The sequence below is a fragment of the Astatotilapia calliptera genome, chromosome 17 (genome assembly GCF_900246225.1).
Source record: "Astatotilapia calliptera chromosome 17, fAstCal1.2, whole genome shotgun sequence".
Taxonomy (NCBI): domain Eukaryota; kingdom Metazoa; phylum Chordata; class Actinopteri; order Cichliformes; family Cichlidae; genus Astatotilapia; species Astatotilapia calliptera.
Window position 1 is genome coordinate 4,052,379 of NC_039318.1, and position 25,061 is coordinate 4,077,439.

Genomic DNA, 25,061 nt, shown 5'->3' on the forward strand with positions numbered 1-25,061 from the left:
AATGTATTTTCTGCTTTCCGTCAGTGTTCCCATTGTTATTAGTAGTGATGTCAGTGTATTTTAATTATTTTAAAGCCGAAAGGAAAAAATGTAATTTCCACATTTCCTGTAAATTTGTTAATTTGGTAACTATCTTCAAAAGAACAAATAATCTTATTGAAAGCTATGAGTAGGATGCAAACTGGTCTCTGTGATGAAACGATTTTTGCAATTTTAGGATTTTTCTTTTAAATTTGCTGCTGAAATGCTTACAGAGAAATGTGCCATTTTTATCGTAATGATTGTGTTTAGTCATTGACAGGAAAGGGCGTTCATGCCAGTTGTTCTCTGTTACCAAGATCAACGGTCCCTTTCAACTTCTCTCATCCTTTATCAGGAGCAGATCAATTAATTAATTAATTAAATTGTGTGTTATCAAGAACATTGACACAGTCCAAGCTGACCTGTGCATTCTTTAACTCCCAAATGTTCGGTTGATGGGTTTTTTTGTTTTGTTTTGTTTTGTTTTGTTTTTTAGCAATTAATAAAGACAGAAATAGAAACACGCTGTTTTTGTTCTTCACAAATAACATCTGAAAGGCTGCAAACTGATGTTACAATTTCCAAAAGAAATTCATATACAGACAATACAAAGATTAGGGGTTAGGGGAGGAAGACAGGACAAAAATATGATGTAGAAGAAAGCCAGAGATGATCAATAACTAATAATTAAATGCAGTGAGTGAAAAGAGGTGAGAGAAGAAGGAATGCTCACTGCAACAACCCCCAGCAGCTTAACTCCCATTCTACTTTTAAACATCCTGGGAACCACAAGTAAGCCAGCAGTTTGAGGGTTAATTGGGGTGATATGGTACTATGAGGTCTTTCAGATGAGATGGGGCCTGATTATTCAAGACCTTTTATGTGATGAGAACAATGAAAGAAAGGAGAAGGAAGAATTATTTACACGAAAGTGATTGAAATTTTAACCAGATGTTCAGTGATAGCTTACAGCTGTACTATGCTTTAAACTACGTATTTCACGTGTTGTCAATGTAGCCACTACTCTCTCTTTTTTTGAATCATTCATTTTAGAATGAAAAGGGTATTCCTAATTTATCAGTTTCTTTTTTTATCATGAAACACCAACATTTCCACTTTTCTTGAGCCATTAATTTGAGGTTGTTAATTAGTTTTTCCCAGTTAACAGCTATCCTTATTTTAGCAAACAGTTACAACCCTTTGTCCAAGCACCAGTTTTAGTCATGTAAACCATTTATAATTAAACTTTGAATTGTTGTTTCATCCATGATTGTTACAGTCCTCTTGCCTGAGAAGTCTAGGGGAGCTATGGAGTGTAAAACAGTGTCAGTAACACAGTAACAGTAAGTGTTAACAGACCAAACCATAGACTTAGCCTCCAAACAAATTAGCCATTGTGTCAAAAGGTTTTTTTTTAATTTTATTATTATTATTATTATTAAAAAACTTTTTCAATTTTTCAATTAACTATTTAAAATTAACATTTTCATTTACACAATGAAAATGAATAGGAGAAGAAAAGGGAAGCAAATTAACACCAGGGTCTCCTAGACCACAAAACCCTCCAACTGTTAATAGAAAGTACACAAACACTATTCTCAAGATTGAAACCAAAGATATATCGCCTGAAGTCCTTGGGTGGCCTCAAAACAGGAGAAAAAAGTACATAAATAATAATGTCAGACAGCCCCTAACAAGCTTCCACTAATAAATAAATTAACCACTTTACCAAACCAGCTGAACAAACAGGTCCCACAAATTTGCTGCTTTTATCTTGTAATATCACTTTAAGAAAAAGCAGAACTACAACAACTACTATTACTACTACATGCACGTAGTGGCGGACAAGCAGAGGAAGATAGCCGTAGTGGTAGACGTAGTGATACCGAATGACAGCAACATCAGGAAGAAGGAAGACGAGAAGCTGGAGAAGTACCAAGGCCTCAGACAAGAGCTCGAGACGAGAAGATAACAGGTAACATGGGTGCCAGTGGTAACTGAAGTGCTATATATGTGTGTATGTATATACATAAAAAAAAAAAAAAAAAAAAAAAAAATATATATATATATATATATATATATATATATATATATATATATATATATGCAAAAGATGGATTGATAGATTTTCGATCCCTTTCTCTCTGTCTTTCTAGACAGAGAGAAAGAGAGAAAGGGAGGTAGAGAGACGGATAAAAATCAATTACACTTGATGTATAGTGTGGTTCTCAGCTTGTCTTTTGCTTCAGAGTGTCATTGTTAATGAGATTCACTGACTATCCCAGCTGCTGATCCCTGACTTCTAAGAAGGGGGTTGTCTCTGTGAGCCCACAGGGAGAGATAAATATAACTAAAACCTTTTCCTCTGAATGAGGCCCAGTCGATGGTCAGCTGATGCCCTGCATCTAATCCAGACTGATCGGAAGTCTGTTAGGTCAACACTTAATGTTATTTTTCATTCATAAAAGCAATCATGACACAGAACATTACAAAGCATTTATTTCCTCAATCACCTGGCAATGGGCCAAATAAGGTTTCACAAACATCTAAGATTAGGGTATATTATGGGCTGGAATGATATTGAGGAAGTGCTTTGCTAGTCTCTAAAAAAAGAAGTTTTACCTCCACCATGGAACCACAAACCATCACATTTCATCATCATGTTAGCACATCTATAGAAATTTGACAGTATTATTGAACCTAAAAAGGTTAATGGCCCAGAAACTAAAACATGTTAATATTTCTTAAGCAGAAAAACACTTTTTGAAGCCAGACCTATTTCAGTGATAAGCTATCATTAATTCTTTCAAGAATAAGTCTAAAACTATTTAAAGCAGATGTAGGCCTTATAACACTAACCCTGATTAAAAATTACAACCACTATCTGAAAAACCTTTCATTTTAAATTGTGACTTCATTCATCTTTTCTACATCCAAATGTAAGTAATTCTCTGAGTGTAACCCTCATTACAAAATCACTCACATGGTATTTGGGTCTTCTAACTAAAATAGGAGAATAGGAACATAAATGCCATCATTGCCACACCTGGCCAACATCTGGCTGACATACACCCTGCCATGACACCAGTCAGTCAGCAGTGCCAGTATGATGCCGGATCTGGGCCAGACCTGTTTTCTGTGAGCCTGGGCCACATAAACCAAACCACAATCGGGCCAGATGTGGCATGCCATCACATAAACACTGCCATCTATGGCAGGCCTGACCCATATCTGGATGACATACCACTTACCATGCCAGCAGTCAGCCAGCAGTGCCGGCTTGACACCAGATCGGCACAGACCTGTCTGCTATGCGGGTTACCTCTCATTACATCTGAGAAAAGGTAAAAAGACTTAACATCCAGCCTTTTATGTTTAAAGCGATACAGAGTGCTAAACAGAGTTTATCTAAATGTGCTTTTGCTAATAGTAAATCATTTCTATTCTTAATAAAATATATAATCAAAGTATAGTTTGAATTAATATTATGAATGAGAAATGCAGTTTAAGTGACGAAAACGTCTGTTCTAATGTCTTGATTTTGTTTGCGTAGACCTGATTCATAGACCGCGGAAGATTAGTGTCTGTGTGTGGCTGCAGGAACGTGAAAAGATAAGAAATGTGTCTGCGGGCCGTCATTATACACGATTCTGAATGAGAGAAATGGTATTAACTGTGTTGTAATTGTTAAACACAGAACCATAAGTTGCATGTCATTTTGCTGATAGTTAGTCATGTCCAGAATCAAGGACTGACTGACCCAATATAGACAATATCTGCACTATCCAATGTCCAGTGTTTAGTGGGTGAGTATCAAACCCTTGCACTATTTAACTCACCAGATCAAAGTCAGAAAGTTTTATTGTCTGGATGCTTTAAGATGATTAAAAGGGGAGGGGGGTATTTCTGTTATCTGTTACATCATTCATCACTTCTGACAGTAATTTTGAGTCTTAGCAAGGTCAGATGACTTTGAATGAATTCATCTGTCGTCAGAGGAAAATATGTTGCTTATTATATTCAGTTGAATCTCCCTTTATTTCCAAAAACAAAGAAGAAGAAGAAGAAGAAGAAGAAGAACTAAAAGACAAAACAAATTTTTTGTGACCTCTCATGTCCAAATACATGAACTACATGGTGGGTACTGGATGTGCGTGGGGGGCTGAAAGCACTCAAGGGGCCAACCACCCCTACATGAAGGCAAATAAGCAGAGACTCTGCCTGATACCCTGTCACAAAATTCTCCTCTCTAAACACAATGTAGCTCACATTCTTCTCTTGCATAAGAACACAAAGCCTTAATCTGGTTTTCCCATCGTATCCTGATTATGAAGACTATATGCCGTTTTGCACCTCCATATCTTTATGTGTTCAATACTTTTTCCCTGTGTCATTTCACATTATTATGCATAGTTAAATTTATGGACATCTATGGTTTCATTTGTTTGTATGTTTGTATTTGAAAGTCTGATAAGAAGGACCCAACACACAGGCATTTTTCTGCTCATGCAGCTTTCCAGTTGCACACTACACTGCTCTCCCACTAGGCTCTAGGGTCCTACTCGAAAGGGAAGGCATGATCAGATGATGGAGGTCAGCTTTGTAGGTCAGCCTCCCCTGACACCACACCCTGAATCACTGCTCCACCAATCACCTGCAGCTGAGGCACAAACTACACCTGCCACAGAAGAGTCGTTACCTATGGATGATCATGCCCTTCAGATAGCCATCAGCATATGGAGCATGCAGACCCAGCACCCAGTCCAAGAGGCCCAGGAAAGTGGCTGGCTCTAGACATGCTGAACTGAAGTGTCACAGACTGCTACAAACCATACCCCACATAGCAGACAGGTCTGGCCCAGATAAGGTGTCAAGCCGACACTGCTGGCTGACTTCTGGCATGGTAACTGCTATGTCATCCAGATATGGGTCAGCCCTGGTGTAGATGGCTCTATTTGGGGCGACCGTGGCTCAGGGGGTTGGGAAGCGTATATGTAACCGCAAGGTCGCTGGTTCGATCCCCGGGCTCTCTGTCCTGGCTCTCGGTCGCTGTGTCCTTGGGCAAGACACTTTACCCTACTGGTGTTGGCCAGAGGGGCCGATGGCGCGATATGGCAGCCTCGCCTCTGTCAGTCTGCCCCAGGGCAGCTGTGGCTACAACCGTAGCTGCCTCCACCAGTGTGTGAATGCGAGAGTGAATGAATAGTGGCATTGTAAAGCGCTTTGGGTGCCTTGAAAAGCGCTATATAAATCCAATCCATTATTATTATTATTTATGTGATGGCATACCACATCTGGCCTGATTATGGTTTGGTTTATGTGGCCCAGGCTCATAGAAAACAGGTCTGGCCTGGATCCGGCATCAAGCTGGCACGTCTGACTGACTGGTGTCATGGCAGGGTGTATGCCAACCAGGTGTGGTCCAGGTGTGGCAATGATGGCACTTTTTATGTTCCTATTTTAGTTAGAAGACCCAAATACCATGTTGCAATACTATACTGCTATGGTAGCCAATGTTTCTGTGATGGACCGAGTTGAAAAACAGGAGGAGCCTAGGAATTATTAGAAAAACATAGTTTCCATTTATTTAACCCCCACAAAATTATATTTACAAGACTAACAAATGTTGAGCTCATAAAAGAGGTCAAAGAAACAAAGCTGAACTTAGGCAAAGACTGCAACCTTAACCAACCAAATGACTGCCCAAACATACATAATTGCCCTAAAACTGAAATGACATACTAGGGTATATATAATGGCTGATCAGACCATTGTGACACATGAGGGGTAACAAACAAAACACAATCATAAATCACAACAATGCAGTACAATCTAGTTTGTTAATAAACTAAACACTAAAGAAGAAAATCAAAAAACCCCATTAAACCCTAAACTCAAAGATTTAATTAAATACAAATACTTTGTTTTTAAGGTAAAGAAAACACACATTCCCCCCTTCAGCAGGAAGTGGTGGTGTGGTCCAATTATCTTCCTTCATATTTAATGGTTTCAAACCCTGGCTACCATCTTTTGTCCAGCAACTCCCAGGGATGATGGCAGGTAAGAAATAAAAAGACAAAAGTTAGTCAGAAAGCAAAGAAATGAAGAAGTATGAATACATAAATAAACTAAATGTGCGCGCTTACAAATAGAACAAATGTATCCAAACCAATCAATGAAGTTATTGGCAACTAAAATGTATTACTATGTTCAAATGAAGAATGAAAATACAAAAGTTACCGACTTTAGAGTGTGGCCATGGGTTTGGCCATCACAGTTTCAAATGCAGGTTTGACAGGTTAGTGAGTGTACACTTATTTGTGAGAGTTTACTCATGTTTGTGTTTGTTAGTGGTTTGATTCCTGGCTCTTCCAGTCTGCATGTCAAGTATCTTTGGGCACGATACTAACCCAAACTGCTCTCCAATGCATCATTGGAGTGTGAATGTGTCTGAACGTAGTACTCAGCACTCAGTTTAGAGAAAGTGATTGGGCGACTGTTGATGTTGCTTTGAGAGTAGAAACGCCGTTATATAAGAATCAGTCCATTCACTGTCCGAACAGTTCCAGCAGCAGTATTAATTGATATATTGTTAATTATAAATTATCAAAATTATTCAATTCAAAATAAATTTGCTGCATTACCTTTGTTGAGACATTTTTAATCTGTGCTAAATATGGTACATGTTGTTATTACATGGCTTGATTAAGGTACACATTAGACTGACATCTGGAGCCACAGCTGAAACTGTTCTGGGCCAGTACAGGACCACCAGTGTGTCTGCAACTGACCTTGCGCTGGCCCACCTCTGGCAAACCTGATCTGGGCCACCAAAAGGCCGTCATTCTTTGCGGTATGTGGGCCATGTGTAAGCACATTGTGTGGGCCAGATCCGGGCCATACCAATTTTGCTATGTGGGACAGAGTGGAGAAGGCCATTTTTCCCCTTTTTTTCTGCCAGTAGCCTTTGGTTTATCCAACTTATCACTAGCGCCAGAATGGTTTTTGTGACGTTTGTTTTCAACATCTGTAACTCCTGTAACTTCTGAACCATTTGCTCAGTTGAAAAGATTCCAGCGGTTCCTGAAAGCACCAGCTCTACGCTTTTCTGTGATATTAGGGTCATTACGGTAAATTCAAGTCTCGCAGCAGCCCAACGAAGGCAAAGGTCACTTGAGAGAAGAGAGAGTGAGTGTGATGAAAGGAGAAAACGGACATTTTATCAGGCATTTGTCTGTTTTAAGTTGTTTTTGTTTTGTTTTGTTTTTGCTGTTTGCTGTGTTGTCTTGTTTTATTTGCAGATATTTGGATGTTGCACCCCGCCTAGGATTACTGTAATGACCCTAACATCACTGAAAAAGGATGGAGTTGATGCCTTAAGGAGCAATTGGAATTTTTTTAAATTGTGCCAGTGGTTCAAGAGTCACGATAATTTGACATACAAAGCCAGCACTCCCATCGGGTTTTAATGAGTTAAATCCAGTACTGTGAAAAAACCAGCCTATCCAGTCCAGGAGCTCGTCAACCTGGGGCATGTAATAAGTGTCAAACTCTGAGACTTCATTCACCTTGCAGTAGTCAACACAAAACCGTATAGACGCATCTTTCTTTACCACAAAATCTATTGGGCTACACCACGCACTGTCTGACTCTTATAATATTTATAACATTAGTTTAATTAATATTACTATATTTTTAGCATTTCAGCCAATTCCTTCTGTACAATTTTTCTCTTATGTTCAGGTAACCTGTAGGGTCCTGAACACCTCTGGCCTTCAGCCTCTCTCCATGCTTTTGTCAGGTTGAGGTGAAATATCTCTGTGACTCCTCCCCTGTCCAAAAAATCATCGCACAAAGTGTCCTTGCCACTTGGCGAATAACTTTGAGCTAGAAGAAGGAAGTAATACAAGTACTATGTCTCTCAGTGAAAATTGCCTGAGCCTAGTGACTCTATTGTACAGGTGCTGCTAACATTTCCTCCTGATATAATCTGCTCAATGTGTGCAGCTTTGCTCTCAGGTCCAGAACATATTGAATCTCATGTTTAGGTGTTGATCGATGCTGGCGGCTGCAGCCCGCAATGCGGATGCTCAGCAGTCGGCCTTCTCTTCCTCAGGGCCAGGGTGCAAGCCATAGAAGAAGGGACAGTCTTCTGGTCCCATCTGCCCCTCCCTGAAGAGGCAGTGATGGTCCTCCATGGAGAGGCCCAGCCTGTCCAACATTGTTCACCCTACATCAGGGCCATCACCTTTTACACTCACTATGTGAGTGCATTTAATTATTTGTTATTATTATAAGTCTTTCTCCCCTCACTCCAACCTGTCATGGCTCGAGGTTTCTTCCTGTTAAAAAGGACTTTTTCCTTCACACTGTCGCCAAAGCTCTTGCTCATAGGCAGTCATATGATTGTTGGGGTTTTCCCTGTTCTCTTTGTATTATTGCAGGGTCTTTACCTTACAATATAAAGCACCTTGATGCAACTGTTGTTGTGATTTGGCCCTATATACATAAAATGTAATTGAAATGAACTGAATGACATGGTTGCTGCTGCAGGGAGGCTGAGGTCCTCCTCTGATAATAATGGCAGCAACCTCAGGACCCATTCTTCAACTGGATTGGAATGGCTAGGGGTCGACCTCTTCCCCCATCCGATGGAGTGTCACTGCCAGGGCAGGGGTTAGTAGAGGGGTGTCGGCGATGAGCCAGACTGAGCGACCAGGTCCTCCAGCACATTTGTCCGGTGCTCAGCCTGGTTCTACAGCCAGACTGTCCAGTCTGCTACATCTGACTGACTGTTTAGATCCTGCCTTTTCCTCTTTTCCAGATAGTGGTGGGTTCTGTTTTATCTACCAGTTCCACTTACAGGTTTCACTAACTGAGTACTCTGCTTTGCCCTCCTATGTTCACACCTGCTCCTCCCATTCCTTATGCTCAGTCATTCTCATTGCCCATTTTCTCAATTATTAAGCCAAAAATAAAGATAAAATGACCTGGTTATGATCGCTCACCAACCTCATATTTTACTGATACTACAGTTTAACCTATCACTGTAATAATGGGCACAAAATTAATAGTCTTATTTTTTTTTAAACCAAATTTCTAAATCCAGAATTAATCATATAATTTATGTGCTCTGTGAAACTGCCAAAGCCTGACAGTTCAGCAGTTATTTCCCTTCTTAGCTTCAGGTCCTTTACCAGTATATTACCTTTTTACCTCTCAGAAATCAGACATTTTTGTACCATTGATACTTGGCTTTAACCAGGGCACCGCTGCCCCTTGTGCCCCCCTTAACTGCTCCACACTCTTATTTTGAAACCACGGGAGATCGCGCTTTCACTTTGTAATGGCCAAACGTCAAAACTACCTTCATCAGCCATCAGGTGTGCTAAATCTGTGGTTCGTTTCAAAAAAACCAATTTCTGTAGGTTAGCTTTTCTTAAATCTGTGGCCCATTATCTGTGCTTTTTGTTCTCTTTTAATTCCTGCATGCAGGGATGAATATTATATTATTTATTTATTATTATTATATTATTGTAGACTCACTACGGGTGTCAACAAAAATGTAAAAATAACTTTCGAGTCTTCATACCTTGCCATAATACATTTTCATTATAATGATCTGGTGTTTATAAGTTGTACATTTGACTTCCCGTGTCTGAAAAAGTTGTTGAAATGTACAAATGTAGAACTTTGAATACCTAAAAGGCTTTTTGCCACATGCCGGGGTTTATGAAGTTTCATATCTTATGAAAGGAGAAACAGCTTTTCTGAATCCAGCTGTGAGGATGTCCGGTTGTTTTACTTTAGGTCTGCTGAAGTCAAACTCCAAATACCAGGAGATGGTCTCTGGGCGAATGCACGCAGGGAACCGTAGTGTTTAGGCTGTGCTGAAAACAGCGCTCTGCCCTGCCAGGACTACATTTCCCATCGCGCCGCGCGCTTTTTCTTCCCCCTTTCCTTCCTTCCTGCAGTCTCGGCCCTTCTGCCGTGAAAAGGAGGCTGTGAAGTCTGGGCTGTCCGCCGTCACTGAGCCGATCCTGAACCAGCTCGCAGGTACAGTGGAATGGCAGCAGAGCGCCTGCTGACGGACCGGAGCCCGCGCTCAGCTGTCGTTCCGGGGTCTTGAACAGCTCGCTACCGCCGCTGGAGCCTCGGAGCCTGGAGGAGCCGCGGGTGGAGCTGCAGCCTGTCAGGCCGAGCCGAGCCGAGCTGCTGTCATCTCCCGTCCGTTAATGATGCTCAGCAAGCTGCAGAACTGAAGTATCGGCAACCCGAAAGCAGACCAGAGCATTTTTCACTGCTCCCTCCCCCTCAGGTGAGAATCCGGCTGCACACCTGGAGGTTCACCTGCCCCCCCCGAGACACAGCGACTCGCATCGGTTTGGTAGTTGTCCTGTGAGCAGGCTGGACCTGATCAGAGTACAGGTGATCTACCCTGTGACCTGTCATTTCAACGCGACTCCTCCATTTTGATCGGTTAATCAGGTCTTGATGTAACTTGAGGTCCTTGGTGTCTGTCAGCCTTTTGTACAGGCAGGTTTGGGTGGGACTGTGGTGCAACATGACCCTGACTGAAGCACACTTTGTGTGATTTTGGCGCCTGGTCTAAATTTTCCCTGCACATCGCAATGAGCCAGTGCAATGAGTGTCAACACACTGTACAGATTCATACAAATTAAAAGTGTGTGAAGCTGCTTTATGCAAAGCCTGGCAGCAGATAGAGTACTTGAGTTTCTATTGAGGAGGTGGCGTAAATAGACTTCTTACTGAAAGTGCTCCTGATCACAGAAAGTGCTGAACAGCGGGGTCACACCAAACTGAACATCCTGTACAAACAAAACTCATTTTCCAAAAAAAAAGAAATATGAAGAATGACTGCAAAACAACTCCAGAGAGGCAAAACTACAGACGGAGGATGAACCTCAAACCCAAACTTAAAACCACACAGACATGCAATAACAACCATGCAGACACAACACTACACAAAAACACAAAGCAGCCACCAAGGATCTGGGTCCCCTGTGTGGTAGAGGTAGGCCTTTCACGTGTCTGTACCTACGAGCATGTTTGTCTATGGCCCTTCATACCTACAAAACACATCATCACTGAATGTGACAGGAAACCGAGAAAAACTGCAGTTATTTAGTGAATAGTAATTGTTGATTAGTGTAATATGTGTAAAGTAGGGCTGGGCCATATTATACCGTTCACGGTAATACCGGTATAATGTTAGGCAACGATAGGAAAATGAAATATCGCGATAGAATGGGAGTAAAACGCGCATGCGCAGTGCCTTTGTTTTCATACGCACATGGCCGATTGTTGAGTGAAACAGATGATCCAGAATTGGTTTGTAAAAATGGTGTAACTTCCGTGATGTGGAACTGGTTTGGTGTTTGTCCGTCAGATACACAACAAAGCACATTTTTTTTGCAGAATATGCAAGCGGCCGTTGTTATTGTCGTATTTGTCGGACTAAGATGCTCTTAAATCTGGGAGTAATCTGGGTCCTAAACTCCGTATGCTTCAGGTCAAACAACACTGCAGCATCACTTAGAGTTAAAAACTGTCTAAATTCTTTCATCTTTAATAAAACGATCAGCATTGCTGCTTTACCAGGTGTAACTATAAAGTTTAACTTCCAGGCATCCATGAAAACAAAAGTTATTACATTTAACGGAGTTAGAAGTTAGCAGGAAGCTAGCGGAAGTTAGCTCGCTAGTTTCGCTAGTTACCTAAGCATGATAATGCATGTTCTGACTGAGAGATTTCTGAAAAAAATCAAACGTACAGCTCTGCTATCACTTGCAACATAAATGAAGACAGGAAACTAAACAGCAGTGACGTTTGTAGGGTTACTGAAGTTGGGCTAGCTGGTATATAATGATGTGCTACGTGATCGCTAGCGACACAGCTATGTTAGCATAACATAAACAGTGAAGCTGGAGGACGAACACTAACACTTTTCCACTTATAAAAGTTAACGTGAAGGTTCTTCATGGTTAGAGACAAATGCAATCGCATGGCAGGATGCTGTAAACGGACCAAACTTCAGTCAGGAGAACAACTGAGATAATCCATCCACAATACGAGGTTAGTCATTAATATACTGCAACAACATGGGAATAGAGCAGCTGCCAGAGAATTCAACATTAAGGAATCAATGGTACAGAAGTGGAGGAAGCAAGAAGAATGAGTTTAATAAAGTTTGATTTATCTGACTGCTTTGTTTCGCTTAATGTGCCTTATAATCCCGTGCACCTTATGGTCCAAAAAATGCGTACTGCACACTGCAGTTTAATGTTGCAAAGCACCTCTTTTTAACTTCAGTGGATATTATACATGGTTATGCTCAGGATATGTCAGCCCATTTCTAGTGGAAAAGCCTTTTGGTTAAACTTTCAGCAAGCAATTTGCATTTGCACTGTTACATTTTTATAAAGCTTTAATGTACATAAAAACCAGCTTCTTGTTTAAGTGAATATAAATGGAAGGTTGTCTTTTTGCGCTAGTAATGTTGTGGAGTTGTATTTTGTCTCGCATCAATTATATCGTCGGTTATATCGTTATCGCAAATTTTCAAATATATATCGTGATAAATATTTTTGGCCATATCGCCCTGCTCTAGTGTAAAGTATAACTAACATGAGAAAACTTTGATGGGATAACTCGATAGTTAACTGAGTGCTACGGGGCAGTTTAACACAGCCAAGCCTTCTTTCTTTCTCTGCATTAGCTCGACTAACAAAACCTAAAAGCCCAGCCAGCGATAATGGTTATCAGCATCCTTTGTTATCCAGGGCTTTCAGGTCCAAGCTCTGTGCATGCTCACAGAAAACAGGGAAAAGAAAATGTATCTTTTGACTCTTCTTCCTCAGCAGCTGAGCATTGCTTATTCCAATAGGTTTCATCAGCAGACAAACAGGTAATAAAGGTTACAAGAAATATATTAAAATATATAACAATGAGCTGCAACACTGGTGCTGCAAATAAGAGAGAAATGTTTAGGAGGACTGTTAATTTTGTGAACTAAAACTTGCCATGTGTTTTTGTTGACAGCTGCACATTAGAGCTCTGAAACATTGAATGTTAGTGTGTTCACGTCTGACGCTCCTCCATCGCCTATTGTACAGGAGACATGGAAATCACTTTAGTTTATCACCAGATCAGAGCAAAATTAATCTTACTAATTGGAAAGTATTGGCCTACAAATGTAGATGATGACTTTTTTAGCCTTAGCCCTGTTGGCTGTAATTCCAGCAGCGTAAAAACCACTAAACATGTATACGTTTGCACATCACTAACTGAATGCATTCAGATTCCAGTGACCGTTTGTGCTGCTGTAACTTCACAGTTGGGCTTCATTTGATGATGTTAGTAAGGCATGGCTATTCCCTACTCTCCAACAGAGAATCGCTGAAAAGATGCTGTAAGTAAAAGAATAAAACTGTGGAGGGCCCGGCTGATTTTAAATCGAAAGTTGGAACATAACCTGCTCATAACCAGGTTTTGTGTTCAGCAGAAGTTGCCATGGTAAAAAGAGACCTCTTGATGACACTAAGAACTCTGACTTTAAACTCCGGACCTGATTCAGCAGACAACACTCCAGTGCACCATAAAATAAACCAGAGGGTTCTTATTCTGCTGCTCATGAATAAAATCAGTTTTGTCCAATCAGCATGTCATTATCCTCATGAAGATTGAAAATCATCTGATGAATTGGAATCGTCATAGATTAGACTTGCTGGAGGAACTCTGCTGTTTCCATTACTTCTGGCTGTATCTGATTAAACCCTTCCCTGACCATTAGGTAGCCACGGGCATACTAGGCAAAGACAAACACAAGACTGCTCAGAGACAAAAGTGAGAGACTTGGCACTCAGAGAATCGTGAAATAGAAATCTTTGGGAATAGCAAATACGAAGCAGAATGCCGTTAATAGATGCAGTGCCTGGTGACTATAATCTAGTCCTACTGACACCATAGTATGTTCCTGTTTTTACAGTGGGGCAAAAAAGTATTTAGTCAGCCACCGATTGTGCAAGTTCCCCCACCTAAAATGATGACAGAGGTCAGTAATTTGCACCAGAGGTACACTTCAACTGTGAGAGACAGAATGTGAAAGAAAAATCCATGAATCCACATGGTAGGATTTGTAAAGAATTTATTCGTAAATTAGGGTGGAAAATAAGTATTTGGTCAATAACAAAAATACAACTCAATACTTTGTAACATAACCTTTGTTGGCAATAACAGAGGTCAAACGTTTACTATAGGTCTTTACCAGGTTTGCACACACAGTAGCTGGTATTTTGGCCCATTCCTCCATGCAGATCTTCTCGAGAGCAGTGATGTTTTGGGGCTGTCGCCGAGCAACACGGACTTTCAACTCCCGCCACAGATTTTCTATGGGGTTGAGGTCTGGAGACTGGCTAGGCCACTCCAGGACTTTCAAATGCTTCTTACGGAGCCACTCCTTTGTTGCCCGGGCGGTGTGTCTTGGATCGTTGTCATGTTGGAAGACCCAGCCTCGTTTCATCTTCAAAGTTCTCACTGATGGAAGGAGGTTTTGGCACAAAATCTCACGATACATGGCCCCATTCATTCTGTCCTTAACACTGATCAGTCGTCCTGTCCCCTTGGCAGAAAAACAGCCCCATAGCATGATGTTTCCACCCCCATGCTTCACAGTAGGTATGGTGTTCTTGGGATGCAACTCAGTATTCTTCTTCCTCCAAACACGACGAGTTGAGTTTATACCAAAAAGTTCTACTTTGGTTTCATCTGACCACATGACATTCTCCCAATCCTCTGCTGTATCATCCATGTGCTCTCTGGCAAACTTCAGACGGGCCTGGACATGCACTGGCTTCAGCAGCGGAACACGTCTGGCACTGCGGGATTTGATTCCCTGCCGTTGTAGTGTGTTACTGATGGTGACCTTTGTTACTTTGGTCCCAGCTCTCTGCAGGTCATTCACCAGGTCCCCCCGTGTGGTTCTGGGATCTTTGCTCACCATTCTCATGATCATTTTGACCCCACGGGATGAGATCTTGCGTGGAGCCCCAGATCGAGGGAGATTATCAGTGGTCTTGTATGTCTTCCATTTTCTGATGATTGCTCCCACAGTTGATTTTTTCACACCAAGCTGCTTGCCTATTGTAGATTCACTCTTCCCAGTCTGGTGCAGGTCTACAATACTTTTCCTGGTGTCCTTCGAAAGCTCTTTGGTCTTGGCCATGGCGGAGTTTGGAGTCTGACTGTTTGAGGCTGTGGACAGGTGTCTTTTATACAGATGATGAGTTCAAACAGGTGCCATTCATACAGGTAACGAGTGGGGGACAGAAAAGCTTCTTACAGAAGACGTTACAGGTCTGTGAGAGCCAGAGATTTTCCTTGTTTGAGGTGACCAAATACTTATTTTCCACCCTGATTTACGAATAAATTCTTTACAAATCCTACCATGTGGATTCATGGATTTTTTTTTTCACATTCTGTCTCTCACAGTTGAAGTGTACCTCTGGTGCAAATTACTGACCTCTGTCATCATTTTAAGTGGGGGAACTTGCACAATCGGTGGCTGACTAAATACTTTTTTGCCCCACTGTAAATTAAACCTGTGTCTATGGGAGTTGTCAGAAGGTGGATGGATGAGGCTGTGGAGGCATAGGAAGATGGGTTTTAAAAGTTTGACTGGCTAAAGAATAGAATATGTCCAATTTTGTGAACACACCATCAGACCAGCCAGCACTGTATGCTTTGTGAACAATAAGCCTTTGATCAGTAGTAACCTGAAAGAACAAAGAGACGAAAAGGTCCAGGAACAAAAGAGCTGAGGAGAGTGCCGCACGATCTAAGGGTGAAGCTAAGGATATGCAAGAGCTCGTACGGGAGGAAGCTGGAGACCAAATTCAAGAAGAACAACACAAGGGATGGGTAGAGGGAGGAGGAGCTGAGGTTTAGGTTCTGAGAGATGATGGTTCTCGGCAAGTAGAAGGATTTCAAGTAGGGATGTTCCTGGCGACTGATTTAATAGTCCACTAATGGTGGAAGAAAATTAGACTAACCCATTAGCCTAAAACTAAGAAATACTCGCGTATTAAGGTAGATTTGAGAACCGTTTAATTGAAAATGTCAAACTCTTATAACATTTATATTCTTCAATAATGAATCATGCCTTAAACGTGCAGCACCTCGACACTATGAACCTCTCCTGATTGACTGAACTCCTCACTCTATCGCTAAGGGAAAGCCCATCTACCTTTCGGAGAAAGCCCTTGTCCGCCACTTGTATCTACTATCATTCACAAAAGATGAGACCAAGATTAACAGATTTATGGTATTTCTCCACAACAATGCGCCAACTGGTGACAGATGGGTGCAAACATTTAGGACACAATAATTTACCTTCATTGGGTAATTAACATTTTAACAATTGGATTAAATGACTAATCTGTATCGACCAGTGAGAAGACATCAGCAATTAGTCGGCTAAGTCCCTACTTTGAAGTATTCACTGGGCAGGATGATGGGGTCTGTGCGCTCTACTACAAAGTGAGTGTAACATATCCAGGGTATATTTCCATTTTCTGGATTCACTTACCCTAACATCGGTTGGTGATCAGGTTACACAAAGCTGGTTATGAATTCGATAAGTTAACCCAGAGTTTCCACAGAGACATTACCAAAGCATTAATGGAAGAACTTCTTTGAGCAGTCTTGTTAGAATGGGGCGTAATCGACACTTTGGAGGAAGTGATTGTTGAAGTTACCTCAGAGAAATTAATTGGAGAGGAAAAAAGTCTAATTGAATATCAATGAAAGTAGCTGTAAATAGTAATACATCTATGACATGGTTATTATTGATTTATAATGGTAAAAATTTTATTTGTCAAGAAATTCACAAAGTCATTACAAGTTAAGGTTAAAGCGATTCTTGGCTCAGCAGAGCTCTGGCCCTTTGTCAGCCTGGCTACAGTGCTGAAGAGAAATCTTGGGCTGTTCGTCTTTTCGTCAGTCAGTGATGAATAGTCCGATGTTCTAGCTTTACATGGGGGCTTTTTTTTATAGAACTGCAAACTTTTTTTCCAGACTAATCATTGATCTTCTAAATTTCTGCCATTTTCTCTCCAACTTATGGGCTATTTACTTTAAGGTGTGCCTTTGAGAGTTACACCAGGGAGTTTAGTACTTCTGATTTGAGGCTTTCTTTTTAGAGGACCTACAGTATGTTGAGTTATACGCAGACAAGGGTGTAACACTATTAACAAGATAATCGACTCTGTAGGGGCAGAGTTTACTTGCTTTCTTTGCACTACTTTGGCACATGACATTGAAAAAGATAACAGTGGAAGAACTTGAACTGAATTATGCACTGCAAATTCCATATGGCTGTAACTTGTTTTTGCTTTTTGCGGATTTGCTTTCCATGATAAGGTAGCATTAGTCACAACACCCCCAATCAGTAATGTCACTGTTTCATTGAAGATTGATGAAAAAAACATCCTGTTTTATTAATCTGGAATCAGATTAATAAAACGGGGTGTCCTTGATGGTTTCCACGTTACTGGCATGACAAGGAGCTCCCATATTATTAATCTGGAATCATTTGCCAGTTTTAAGCAAAAAGGTCCTGGTGTGGGTCAGCACTGATGTGTTGCTGTGTTTTCAGTGTCCCTGCAGGCTGCAGCATGGAGCGTACCGGCAGCATACAGCTGGACATCCCAGACTTCAGTAACTCTGTTCTTTCTCACCTGAACCAGCTGCGTGTTCAAGGCCGTCTCTGTGACATTGTGGTCAATGTTCAGGGCCAAAGCTTTCGTGCACACAAGGTCGTACTAGCAGCCAGCTCGCCATACTTTCGGGACCACATGTCTCTGAGTCAGATGAGCACTGTGTCACTGACAGTGATCCGTAATCCATCAGTGTTCGAGCAACTGCTGTCCTTTTGCTACACGGGCCGTCTCTGCTTGCAGCTTGCAGACATCATCAGCTACCTGACAGCTGCCAGCTTCCTGCAGATGCAGCACATTATTGACCGCTGCACCCAAATTCTTGAGGGTATCCACCTTAAGATCAGTCTGGCTGACCTGGACGAAGAGTCCAGGGATGAGGAGGGGGCACGGGGCTCCAGGAATAGTAGGACATTGGAGGCTGTGGTGCGAGGAGGGGGTCACAGTGGTCTGCGGCTGCTTGGCCCACGGGGAGGTGCAGAGCCATGTGAAGCAGTCAGTCCAGCAGAAGAGCCACTTAGCCCAGTTCCAGCGGTGGAGCACAGTGGGCTAGAAGGGCCAGGGACCACCAGCGGAAGAGCAGGCAAAGAACCGATACTACGCATCAACCGAGCTGGTCAGTGGTATGTGGAGACCAGCAGTGAACCAGAACGGACCGGCAGCGCTGAGGAGAGCAGCATGGATGGGATCAGGATAAAAACAGAGAGGATGGAGGAATGGATTGGAACAGAAGAGCACCAGGAGGAGGGAGGGCCAGTGGAAGAGGGGGCCACGGTGATGATTGACACATCAGGACGCAGTACACTGGTGACTGGACCAGTAGGAACGCTGGGGGCCCGTAGTATCCAGCCATCCTCCAGCTTCAGCGAGACAGACAGGTGAGTCATAGCTAAGATATTCCTCCATGGTTCACTGACTGGTCTGCAGACACCTGATGATGATGATTTGTGTGTGGGTTTTGTTCCCCTTTCCTTTTAAATTAACTGATTTTTGATGTCAGGTTTAGTCCCACTGGCAGCGTGGTCGTCCTCACAGAACGTCAGAGAGCAAAGAGCGAGTCTCCTAGCAGGGCAGATGAGTTGCGACAGCCAAACTCACAGGTACAAACACAAACTGTCATAGTTAGTAAGCCAGTAGAGACCAACCTTTTTTTTTTTCTTCTTCTTCTTTTACAGACAACTGAAATTATTAAAACACCATGTTTCTTATCCATGGATAAGAAACATGGAGGAAGTTACCAGGAAAGAGTCAGCAATATGGAGATGTGTCACATTTGTCCCTGTCACTCTCTTTCACCTTTTCTTGCTCTCTTATGTTACGTTTGACACCTTATTGGGAATGTTTTGTTACTCTCATGGCCAAATGAGGAAGTGCGGTGTTCACACTGAAAGTGAGAGCAATGTGGACTCTTCTAGGGTGGACATAAATCACAGAGAAACACAGTAAAGAAATTTAGATATATGAAGTGAATAATAAATACTTTTTTAAAATTTATATGCATCCTGTTAGTATGTGTTATTTAATTATTAAATACAACTTCACTAAGCTTATATAGTAATATGTAATGATTTACAAAGAAACTGGAAACCCAGTGGCTCGTGGTTACTGGCTTACAAAGTGGTTCTTAAATAGATACAGAGTCTATTTAGTGATTACCAGCCTAGTCATGATAAAGGATCACTAGACTCTTCCTGTAGATATGCAACAACCTAAAGAAAAGCACTGTTTTTTTTCTGAATCCCATAACAACAAAAATTAAAGTAATGTGTGATCATTTTGTACATCATTGAAAAATGGCAAAAAGTCAGTTTTGGTCAAATTCTAACAAATTGTAGTTTTTACTGAGCTGTTTTACAGCTGATCAAAAGTTTAAGACTGCAAAAAACCAGAAAACCCCCTAAAACAGAAATCAACATTCCAAACATGAACTCAGTAATGAGTAGCTCCGCCGTTATTGTTGATCCCTTCAAAAATCTGTTGCGGCATGCTTGATGCAAACGTTTCCATGAGGTGAGTGGGAAGATTTCTCCAAGTGGTGAAGACGGCTGCACAAAGGGCATCTACTGTCTGGAACTGTTGTCCATTTTTGTAAACTTCCCCTGCCATCCATCTCCAAAGGTTCTCAGTTGGATTTAGATCAGGGGAACACGCAGGATGGTCCAACAGAGTGATGTTATTCTCCTGGAAAAAATCCCTTGCATTGTGGGTATTGTGTACTGTAGCATTGTCCTGTTGAAAAACTCAGTCGTTACCACACAGACGAGAGCCCTCAGTCATGAGGGATGCTTTCTGCAACATCTGGACATAGCCAGCGGCCGTTTGATGCCCCTACACCTCCTGAAGCTCTATTGTTCCATTTAAGGAAAAAGCACCCCAGACAGTTATGGTGCCCCCTCCACTGTGGCGCGCAGAAAACATCTCAGGTGGGATCTGCTTGCCATTCCAGTAACATTGGAAACCCTTTGTCTCTCTCCCATTTCTTCTTGTTGCATGTTGAAGCTCTACTTGGAACCTTGTTGAGATCTAACCATGCAAAATATGATTTATTTATTTTTTTGCCATTTTTCAAGTGGTCTTAAACTTTTGATTGGACCGTTCCTGCTGAATCTAACCTTTTAAAGGACTTTTAAAATCTCCTTATTGTGCAGTAATACAAAACAATCAGGGTACATTTAAATCACATATTGAATTAAATTGAGTTGAAAGTCTTTACTGATATACGTTATCATAAAAGATACAACTGTCAGTGTAAATGGAAAAACTGATCCACCCTTTGAGGGCTCGACTCACTAAAAATGAAAGATAAAAAATATCACCACAGGCTTGCGTCATAATGTGGGTTAGTAGTGTGTATGGCCTCATTGTACTCATACGCACTGCTAACAACATCTGGTCTTTATGTTGACGAGATGATTGATGTCCCAAGGAATCTATTATAGTTTGAATTCAGTTTTATTTATATAGCACCAAATCATAACAACAGTTGTTTCAAGGTGCTTTATGTTGTAACATAAAGACACTACAATAATAAGTTTTCACTTTTTTTAAAAGAGAAATCTGTTGGCAGTTTCTTACGGACATTAACATACTCAGGTAACGCAAATTTGACCGACAACAGAGTGTGATGCAGGAGGACAGTTTTGTTCAGGGCATGTTTATCTAAAATGATCTAAAGTCTTATTTGATTCATTCTGTCATGGTGTCCACTATGTTAACGTTTAATTTTGCATTTCATTCTACCCATCAGGGAGAGGAGCATACAACGTTTGATATGGGCGGTTACGAGGACTACTTGAGGGAGCAGGTAGGAGATCGCTGGTTCCGCTACAATCCACGCCTCACCTGCATCTACTGCTGCAAATCCTTCAACCAGAAAGGGAGCCTAGACCGTCACATGCGCCTACATATGGGTATAACACCATTTGTCTGCCGCATCTGTGGGAAGAAGTACACCCGTAAAGACCAGCTGGAGTACCATATCCGCAAGCACACTGGCAACAAACCTTTCCACTGCCACGTTTGTGGGAAGAGCTTCCCCTTCCAGGCCATCCTCAACCAGCATTTCCGCAAGAACCACCCAGGCTGCGCACCCCAGGAAGCCCACAGCGCCTCTCCTGAGACTACCACCGCTTCAGTTACATCCAGGGGTGGTCCCAGTGATGAGGCCTCCCCTAGTCAGGAGGAATCTGAAGGTGGAGGAGGTAATAGTGCTGGAGGGCAATATGGAGAGGGTCCCCAAGCCTCTGTTTCTACAACAGGACCAGACTGACCCCAGTGAAGGAAGGAACATGGGGTGGGGGGTGAGTGGGGCAGCATGATCCTGTTGTAACCAAAGCTAACAGGATGTTAAACCCGCTGAAGTCAAAGGACCCCTCAGAGTCTGAAATGAGATTTATCCGCTTTAAACCGCATCTACCTTCACCTACTAAACCGAACAGATTAAGCTAAAATGAAGAAATTCCACACACTCCAACAACCTCATATGCCACAAAGTTCAGTGGTTCTCGTTTGCCTCCGTCTAGTTTATGTTACAGATTTCTACTTTTATATTTACAGGTATTACTGGTCCACAATACAGCATCACAACAGTATGTCTGGTGGAGACTTTGCCAAACTACTCAGTGCCAGTTAAACAATTCAAATCCCTCATATTTGCCTTGAGACAATCTGGAGCCGTTGGATGATGATGATAATAATAATAGTAGTAGTAATAATAATCTTATGCGTTCTATAAGTGCCATAATGGCGTTAAAAGATATAGTTGCACAAAAAAGTTCAATGAGAAACTTAAAACTATTTAGCTGACGGTGCATCCCAGTGTGATTGGAGTTACTGGTCTTTCCCCATTTTCCTGCATTTGGCACGATTCAGGATAGATAAAGTTATTACACTACACACTTTGACACTACGTACATACCTCACTGTACAGCACAAAAAACTGCAGGCACAATCTTCTGTTTCACAATATGACCATCCATCAAAAATTGTAAAATGTATTGCGAGACGGTAGAAAGACGATGTAAGTGGACTGGTTCTCATGTAGCGCTTTTCTACTCTGAGCACTCAAAGCGTTTTATACGACTTGCCTCATCCACGAATTCACACAAACACTTTGCTGTGTGCTTTCTATCTAACAGTCACACACATTTGAGCGACTTGGGGTTAATATCTTGCCCGTGGATATTTGGATTGGAGATTAGAGCAGCCATGGCTCGAACCACCGACCTTCCATTTAGAGGGTGACTTGCTCTACCTCTTAAGTCATAGCCACCCGTGTGTGCCCAATGGAAGAATTTGCAGGTGTAGATGAATATATACTTGGCCGATAAAAATCTGCAAATGTTTAATGTTATTATTTTTGATCGAGAATAGTCAAAAACCCAAATACCTGCATTTTAAAAGAGAGAAGATTTGCCTTCGTCACTGTGAACTAAATTTTTCTTTGGGGAGTATTTTGGGGTTTTGAACTGCTGTATACAAAGTTTTTAACTATTAGTGCATCTCACAAAAATAGAATATGGAGAAAAAGTGTGGCTCTGCTAAGATCCTATTGAAGCTGCTCTGCCAACTTCGTGTGGATTTTTGGATCAGGTTTTCACATCTTCCTCGAAAATACTCCATAGAGTCTCTGTGGGGTTTAGGTCATGTGATTTGGCTTGACAATTAAGTAGAGTAATAGCGTTGTTGGCAACCATGTGGTAGTAGTGGTGGAGCTGTAGTCAGGTCAGTCCTGTTGGCAAAGGAAATTTGCACCGGCATCGCTAGATAGAAACATGAACTCTGTTAATGCAGCCGTCTTCCTGGAAGTTTATCCTTTGACATATAAAAACTCTCCACTCAGCCGGCCTTTTCAGCAGTGACCATCTGTGGCTTACCCTCCTTGTGGTGGATATTAATGATCGTCATGTGGAGAGCCGTCAGGTCAGCAGTCTTCCCCATGACTGTGATTGTGTACTGAGACAGATACTGTGGTTTGAATAGAAATTTTCTAAAATGATAAAGACCTCAGTGCAGTATCTCGGACAGTTTGAAATACTCCATTTCTAATTTTCTTGAGCTATAAGCAAACTCCAAAAATGCTTGAAAATATTGACTTTGTGTGTAATTAATATAGAATATATGAAAATCACCATTGTGAATGAAATTGCCAAAATAATCACTTTTTCACTGTAATTTTTGGAGATGCAGTAGTATATCCCATTGCCTTCGAATGCAACATAGGTCATGTGACTTATTTGTGTCACATGAAAACTATTACATGCTTTCATGTGACCCTGTGATAAAGTCACAAGTTTGTATGTATGTATGCACAAGTATGGCCCTGAGAATCGAATGCGGACGGCTCCATCAGCCTTCCGCTTCTCTGGATGTACACGGGATGTGTCGTAGAACAAATATTGAGAGGCATTCTCACGCTTCATGCAGGCAAAATGGATGGAAAAAGGTCTGTGGGGACTCCAGTCACACTGGGTTAATGAATTTGGCGCATGAATTGAATAGAACTTCCTTACAATAGTGTTTTTACTGTGGCAGTTGAACTCAGCTTCTACAGCAGGTTTTAGATCACACTTGACCACCAACAAACTCACAGCAGGAAAACTGGACATGGTCCAGCCTCAGATAAGCTACACAGCTCAATTACCTCTCATCACTACGCAATACAGCTGCAGCACAGCACCACCAGGAAGCGCTCTGCTCCACTCCCACAGAGATCTCAGTCACTTTTCTCAGATATTTTTATAAACAAACATGTATTTATTGTTTTTCTTCAGTTTTCTTGGACACTTTCTTGCTCTGACAACGGGTGTGATGGAAGACAGCTTGTTGTTTGAGGAGAACAAGATATTGGGAAGACCCGATCAGTATCTTGTGTGACAGTTAGTGACGCATTTAATCTACTGCACTTACCAACAAGCCTGAGGGAAAAAAATCAGACTGAAACTAAGAGTGAAGAACAGGTGAAGCACAGGCATTCAAGACACCGACACAGTAGAAAGGTCTGCTGAAGTGACTCCAATTATAGTCAGCACACCGAAGTCTAATCAAAATTTATTGCCATCGCTACTGTAAACACAGTGTACAGAGAGATGAGACAACATGGCTCCAACAGCTGTAGTGCAACAAAAAACTACAAACATGACTCGTAGATTAAAAAACAATATAAATGGGGAGAAAGCCTTATATATAAGGGGGCCAGACCCCACTGACATAGCTAAAAACATGCATTATTATAAAAAAAAAAAAACTCACCATAAAGTGTCAGGAAAAGGGAAATGATCTCTTCGGGTCTCCTTTGGGAATACCTCGCCTTAGAACAGGGGTGGGAAACTCCAGGCCTCGAGGGCCGGTGTCCTGCAGGTTTTAGATGTGTCCTTGATCCAACACAGCTGATTCAAATGGCTAAATTACCTCCTCAACATGTCCTGAAGTTTGTTTGTTTTTTACCGGATAGTAAAGATCATAAAATAATACATTAATATGCTTGCCTTATTTAACCTATTAAAAATATTAGTTTTGTGAGAGTTCAAAAATCCTTCTGTAACTTGTTGAGCACCACAGCACTGCCACAGATGACCTCACCTTCACTCCTGATGTCACAGACATGAAACTGTGACATTTCAGACACTGTTGAGGATAAATGTCTAAACATTCAGAAATGGAGTCTTCACCTAAAAAGGTAGACCACAAAATATATACATTTGAATGTATAAACAGAACACACGTTACCCGACCTTGGCTTCGTTTTTGTGTACGGAGTGCAGTAGAGGTAATGCGTCACTGACAATAGATGGTTCTGATCTGGAT

General features: G+C 41.6%; 1 protein-coding gene across 2 annotated transcripts; it reads left to right on the forward strand.

Annotated features, from left to right (window-relative positions):
• The first annotated feature begins 9,616 nt into the window (after positions 1 to 9,616).
• Positions 9,617 to 24,629, forward strand: zbtb37 (zinc finger and BTB domain containing 37). 2 transcript variants are annotated; one of them, XM_026147471.1, is made up of 4 exons: positions 9,617 to 10,339; positions 17,696 to 18,634; positions 18,757 to 18,856; positions 21,004 to 24,629. In XM_026147471.1, exons 2-4 carry the CDS (start codon positions 17,715 to 17,717, stop codon positions 21,523 to 21,525), a joined length of 1,542 nt encoding a protein of 513 aa, XP_026003256.1. In that variant the 5' UTR covers positions 9,617 to 10,339; positions 17,696 to 17,714; the 3' UTR covers positions 21,526 to 24,629. The 2 variants fall into 2 exon arrangements, with proteins under 2 accessions (XP_026003256.1, XP_026003257.1); XM_026147472.1 differs by lacking the exon at positions 9,617 to 10,339 and adding an exon at positions 12,101 to 12,117.
• The last annotated feature ends 432 nt before the right edge of the window (positions 24,630 to 25,061 follow it).

What these genes read in the sequence shown, in the direction of transcription:
- zbtb37 (XM_026147471.1), top strand. Translation starts at nt 17,715, where the DNA reads ATGGAGCGTACCGGCAGCATACAGCTGGACATCCCAGACTTCAGTAAC. An exon ending in AGCTTCAGCGAGACAGACAG is followed by an intron (nt 18,635 to 18,756) that starts GTGAGTCATAGC and finishes TTTTGATGTCAG; the next exon opens with GTTTAGTCCCACTGGCAGCG. An exon ending in TGCGACAGCCAAACTCACAG is followed by an intron (nt 18,857 to 21,003) that starts GTACAAACACAA and finishes TCTACCCATCAG; the next exon opens with GGAGAGGAGCATACAACGTT.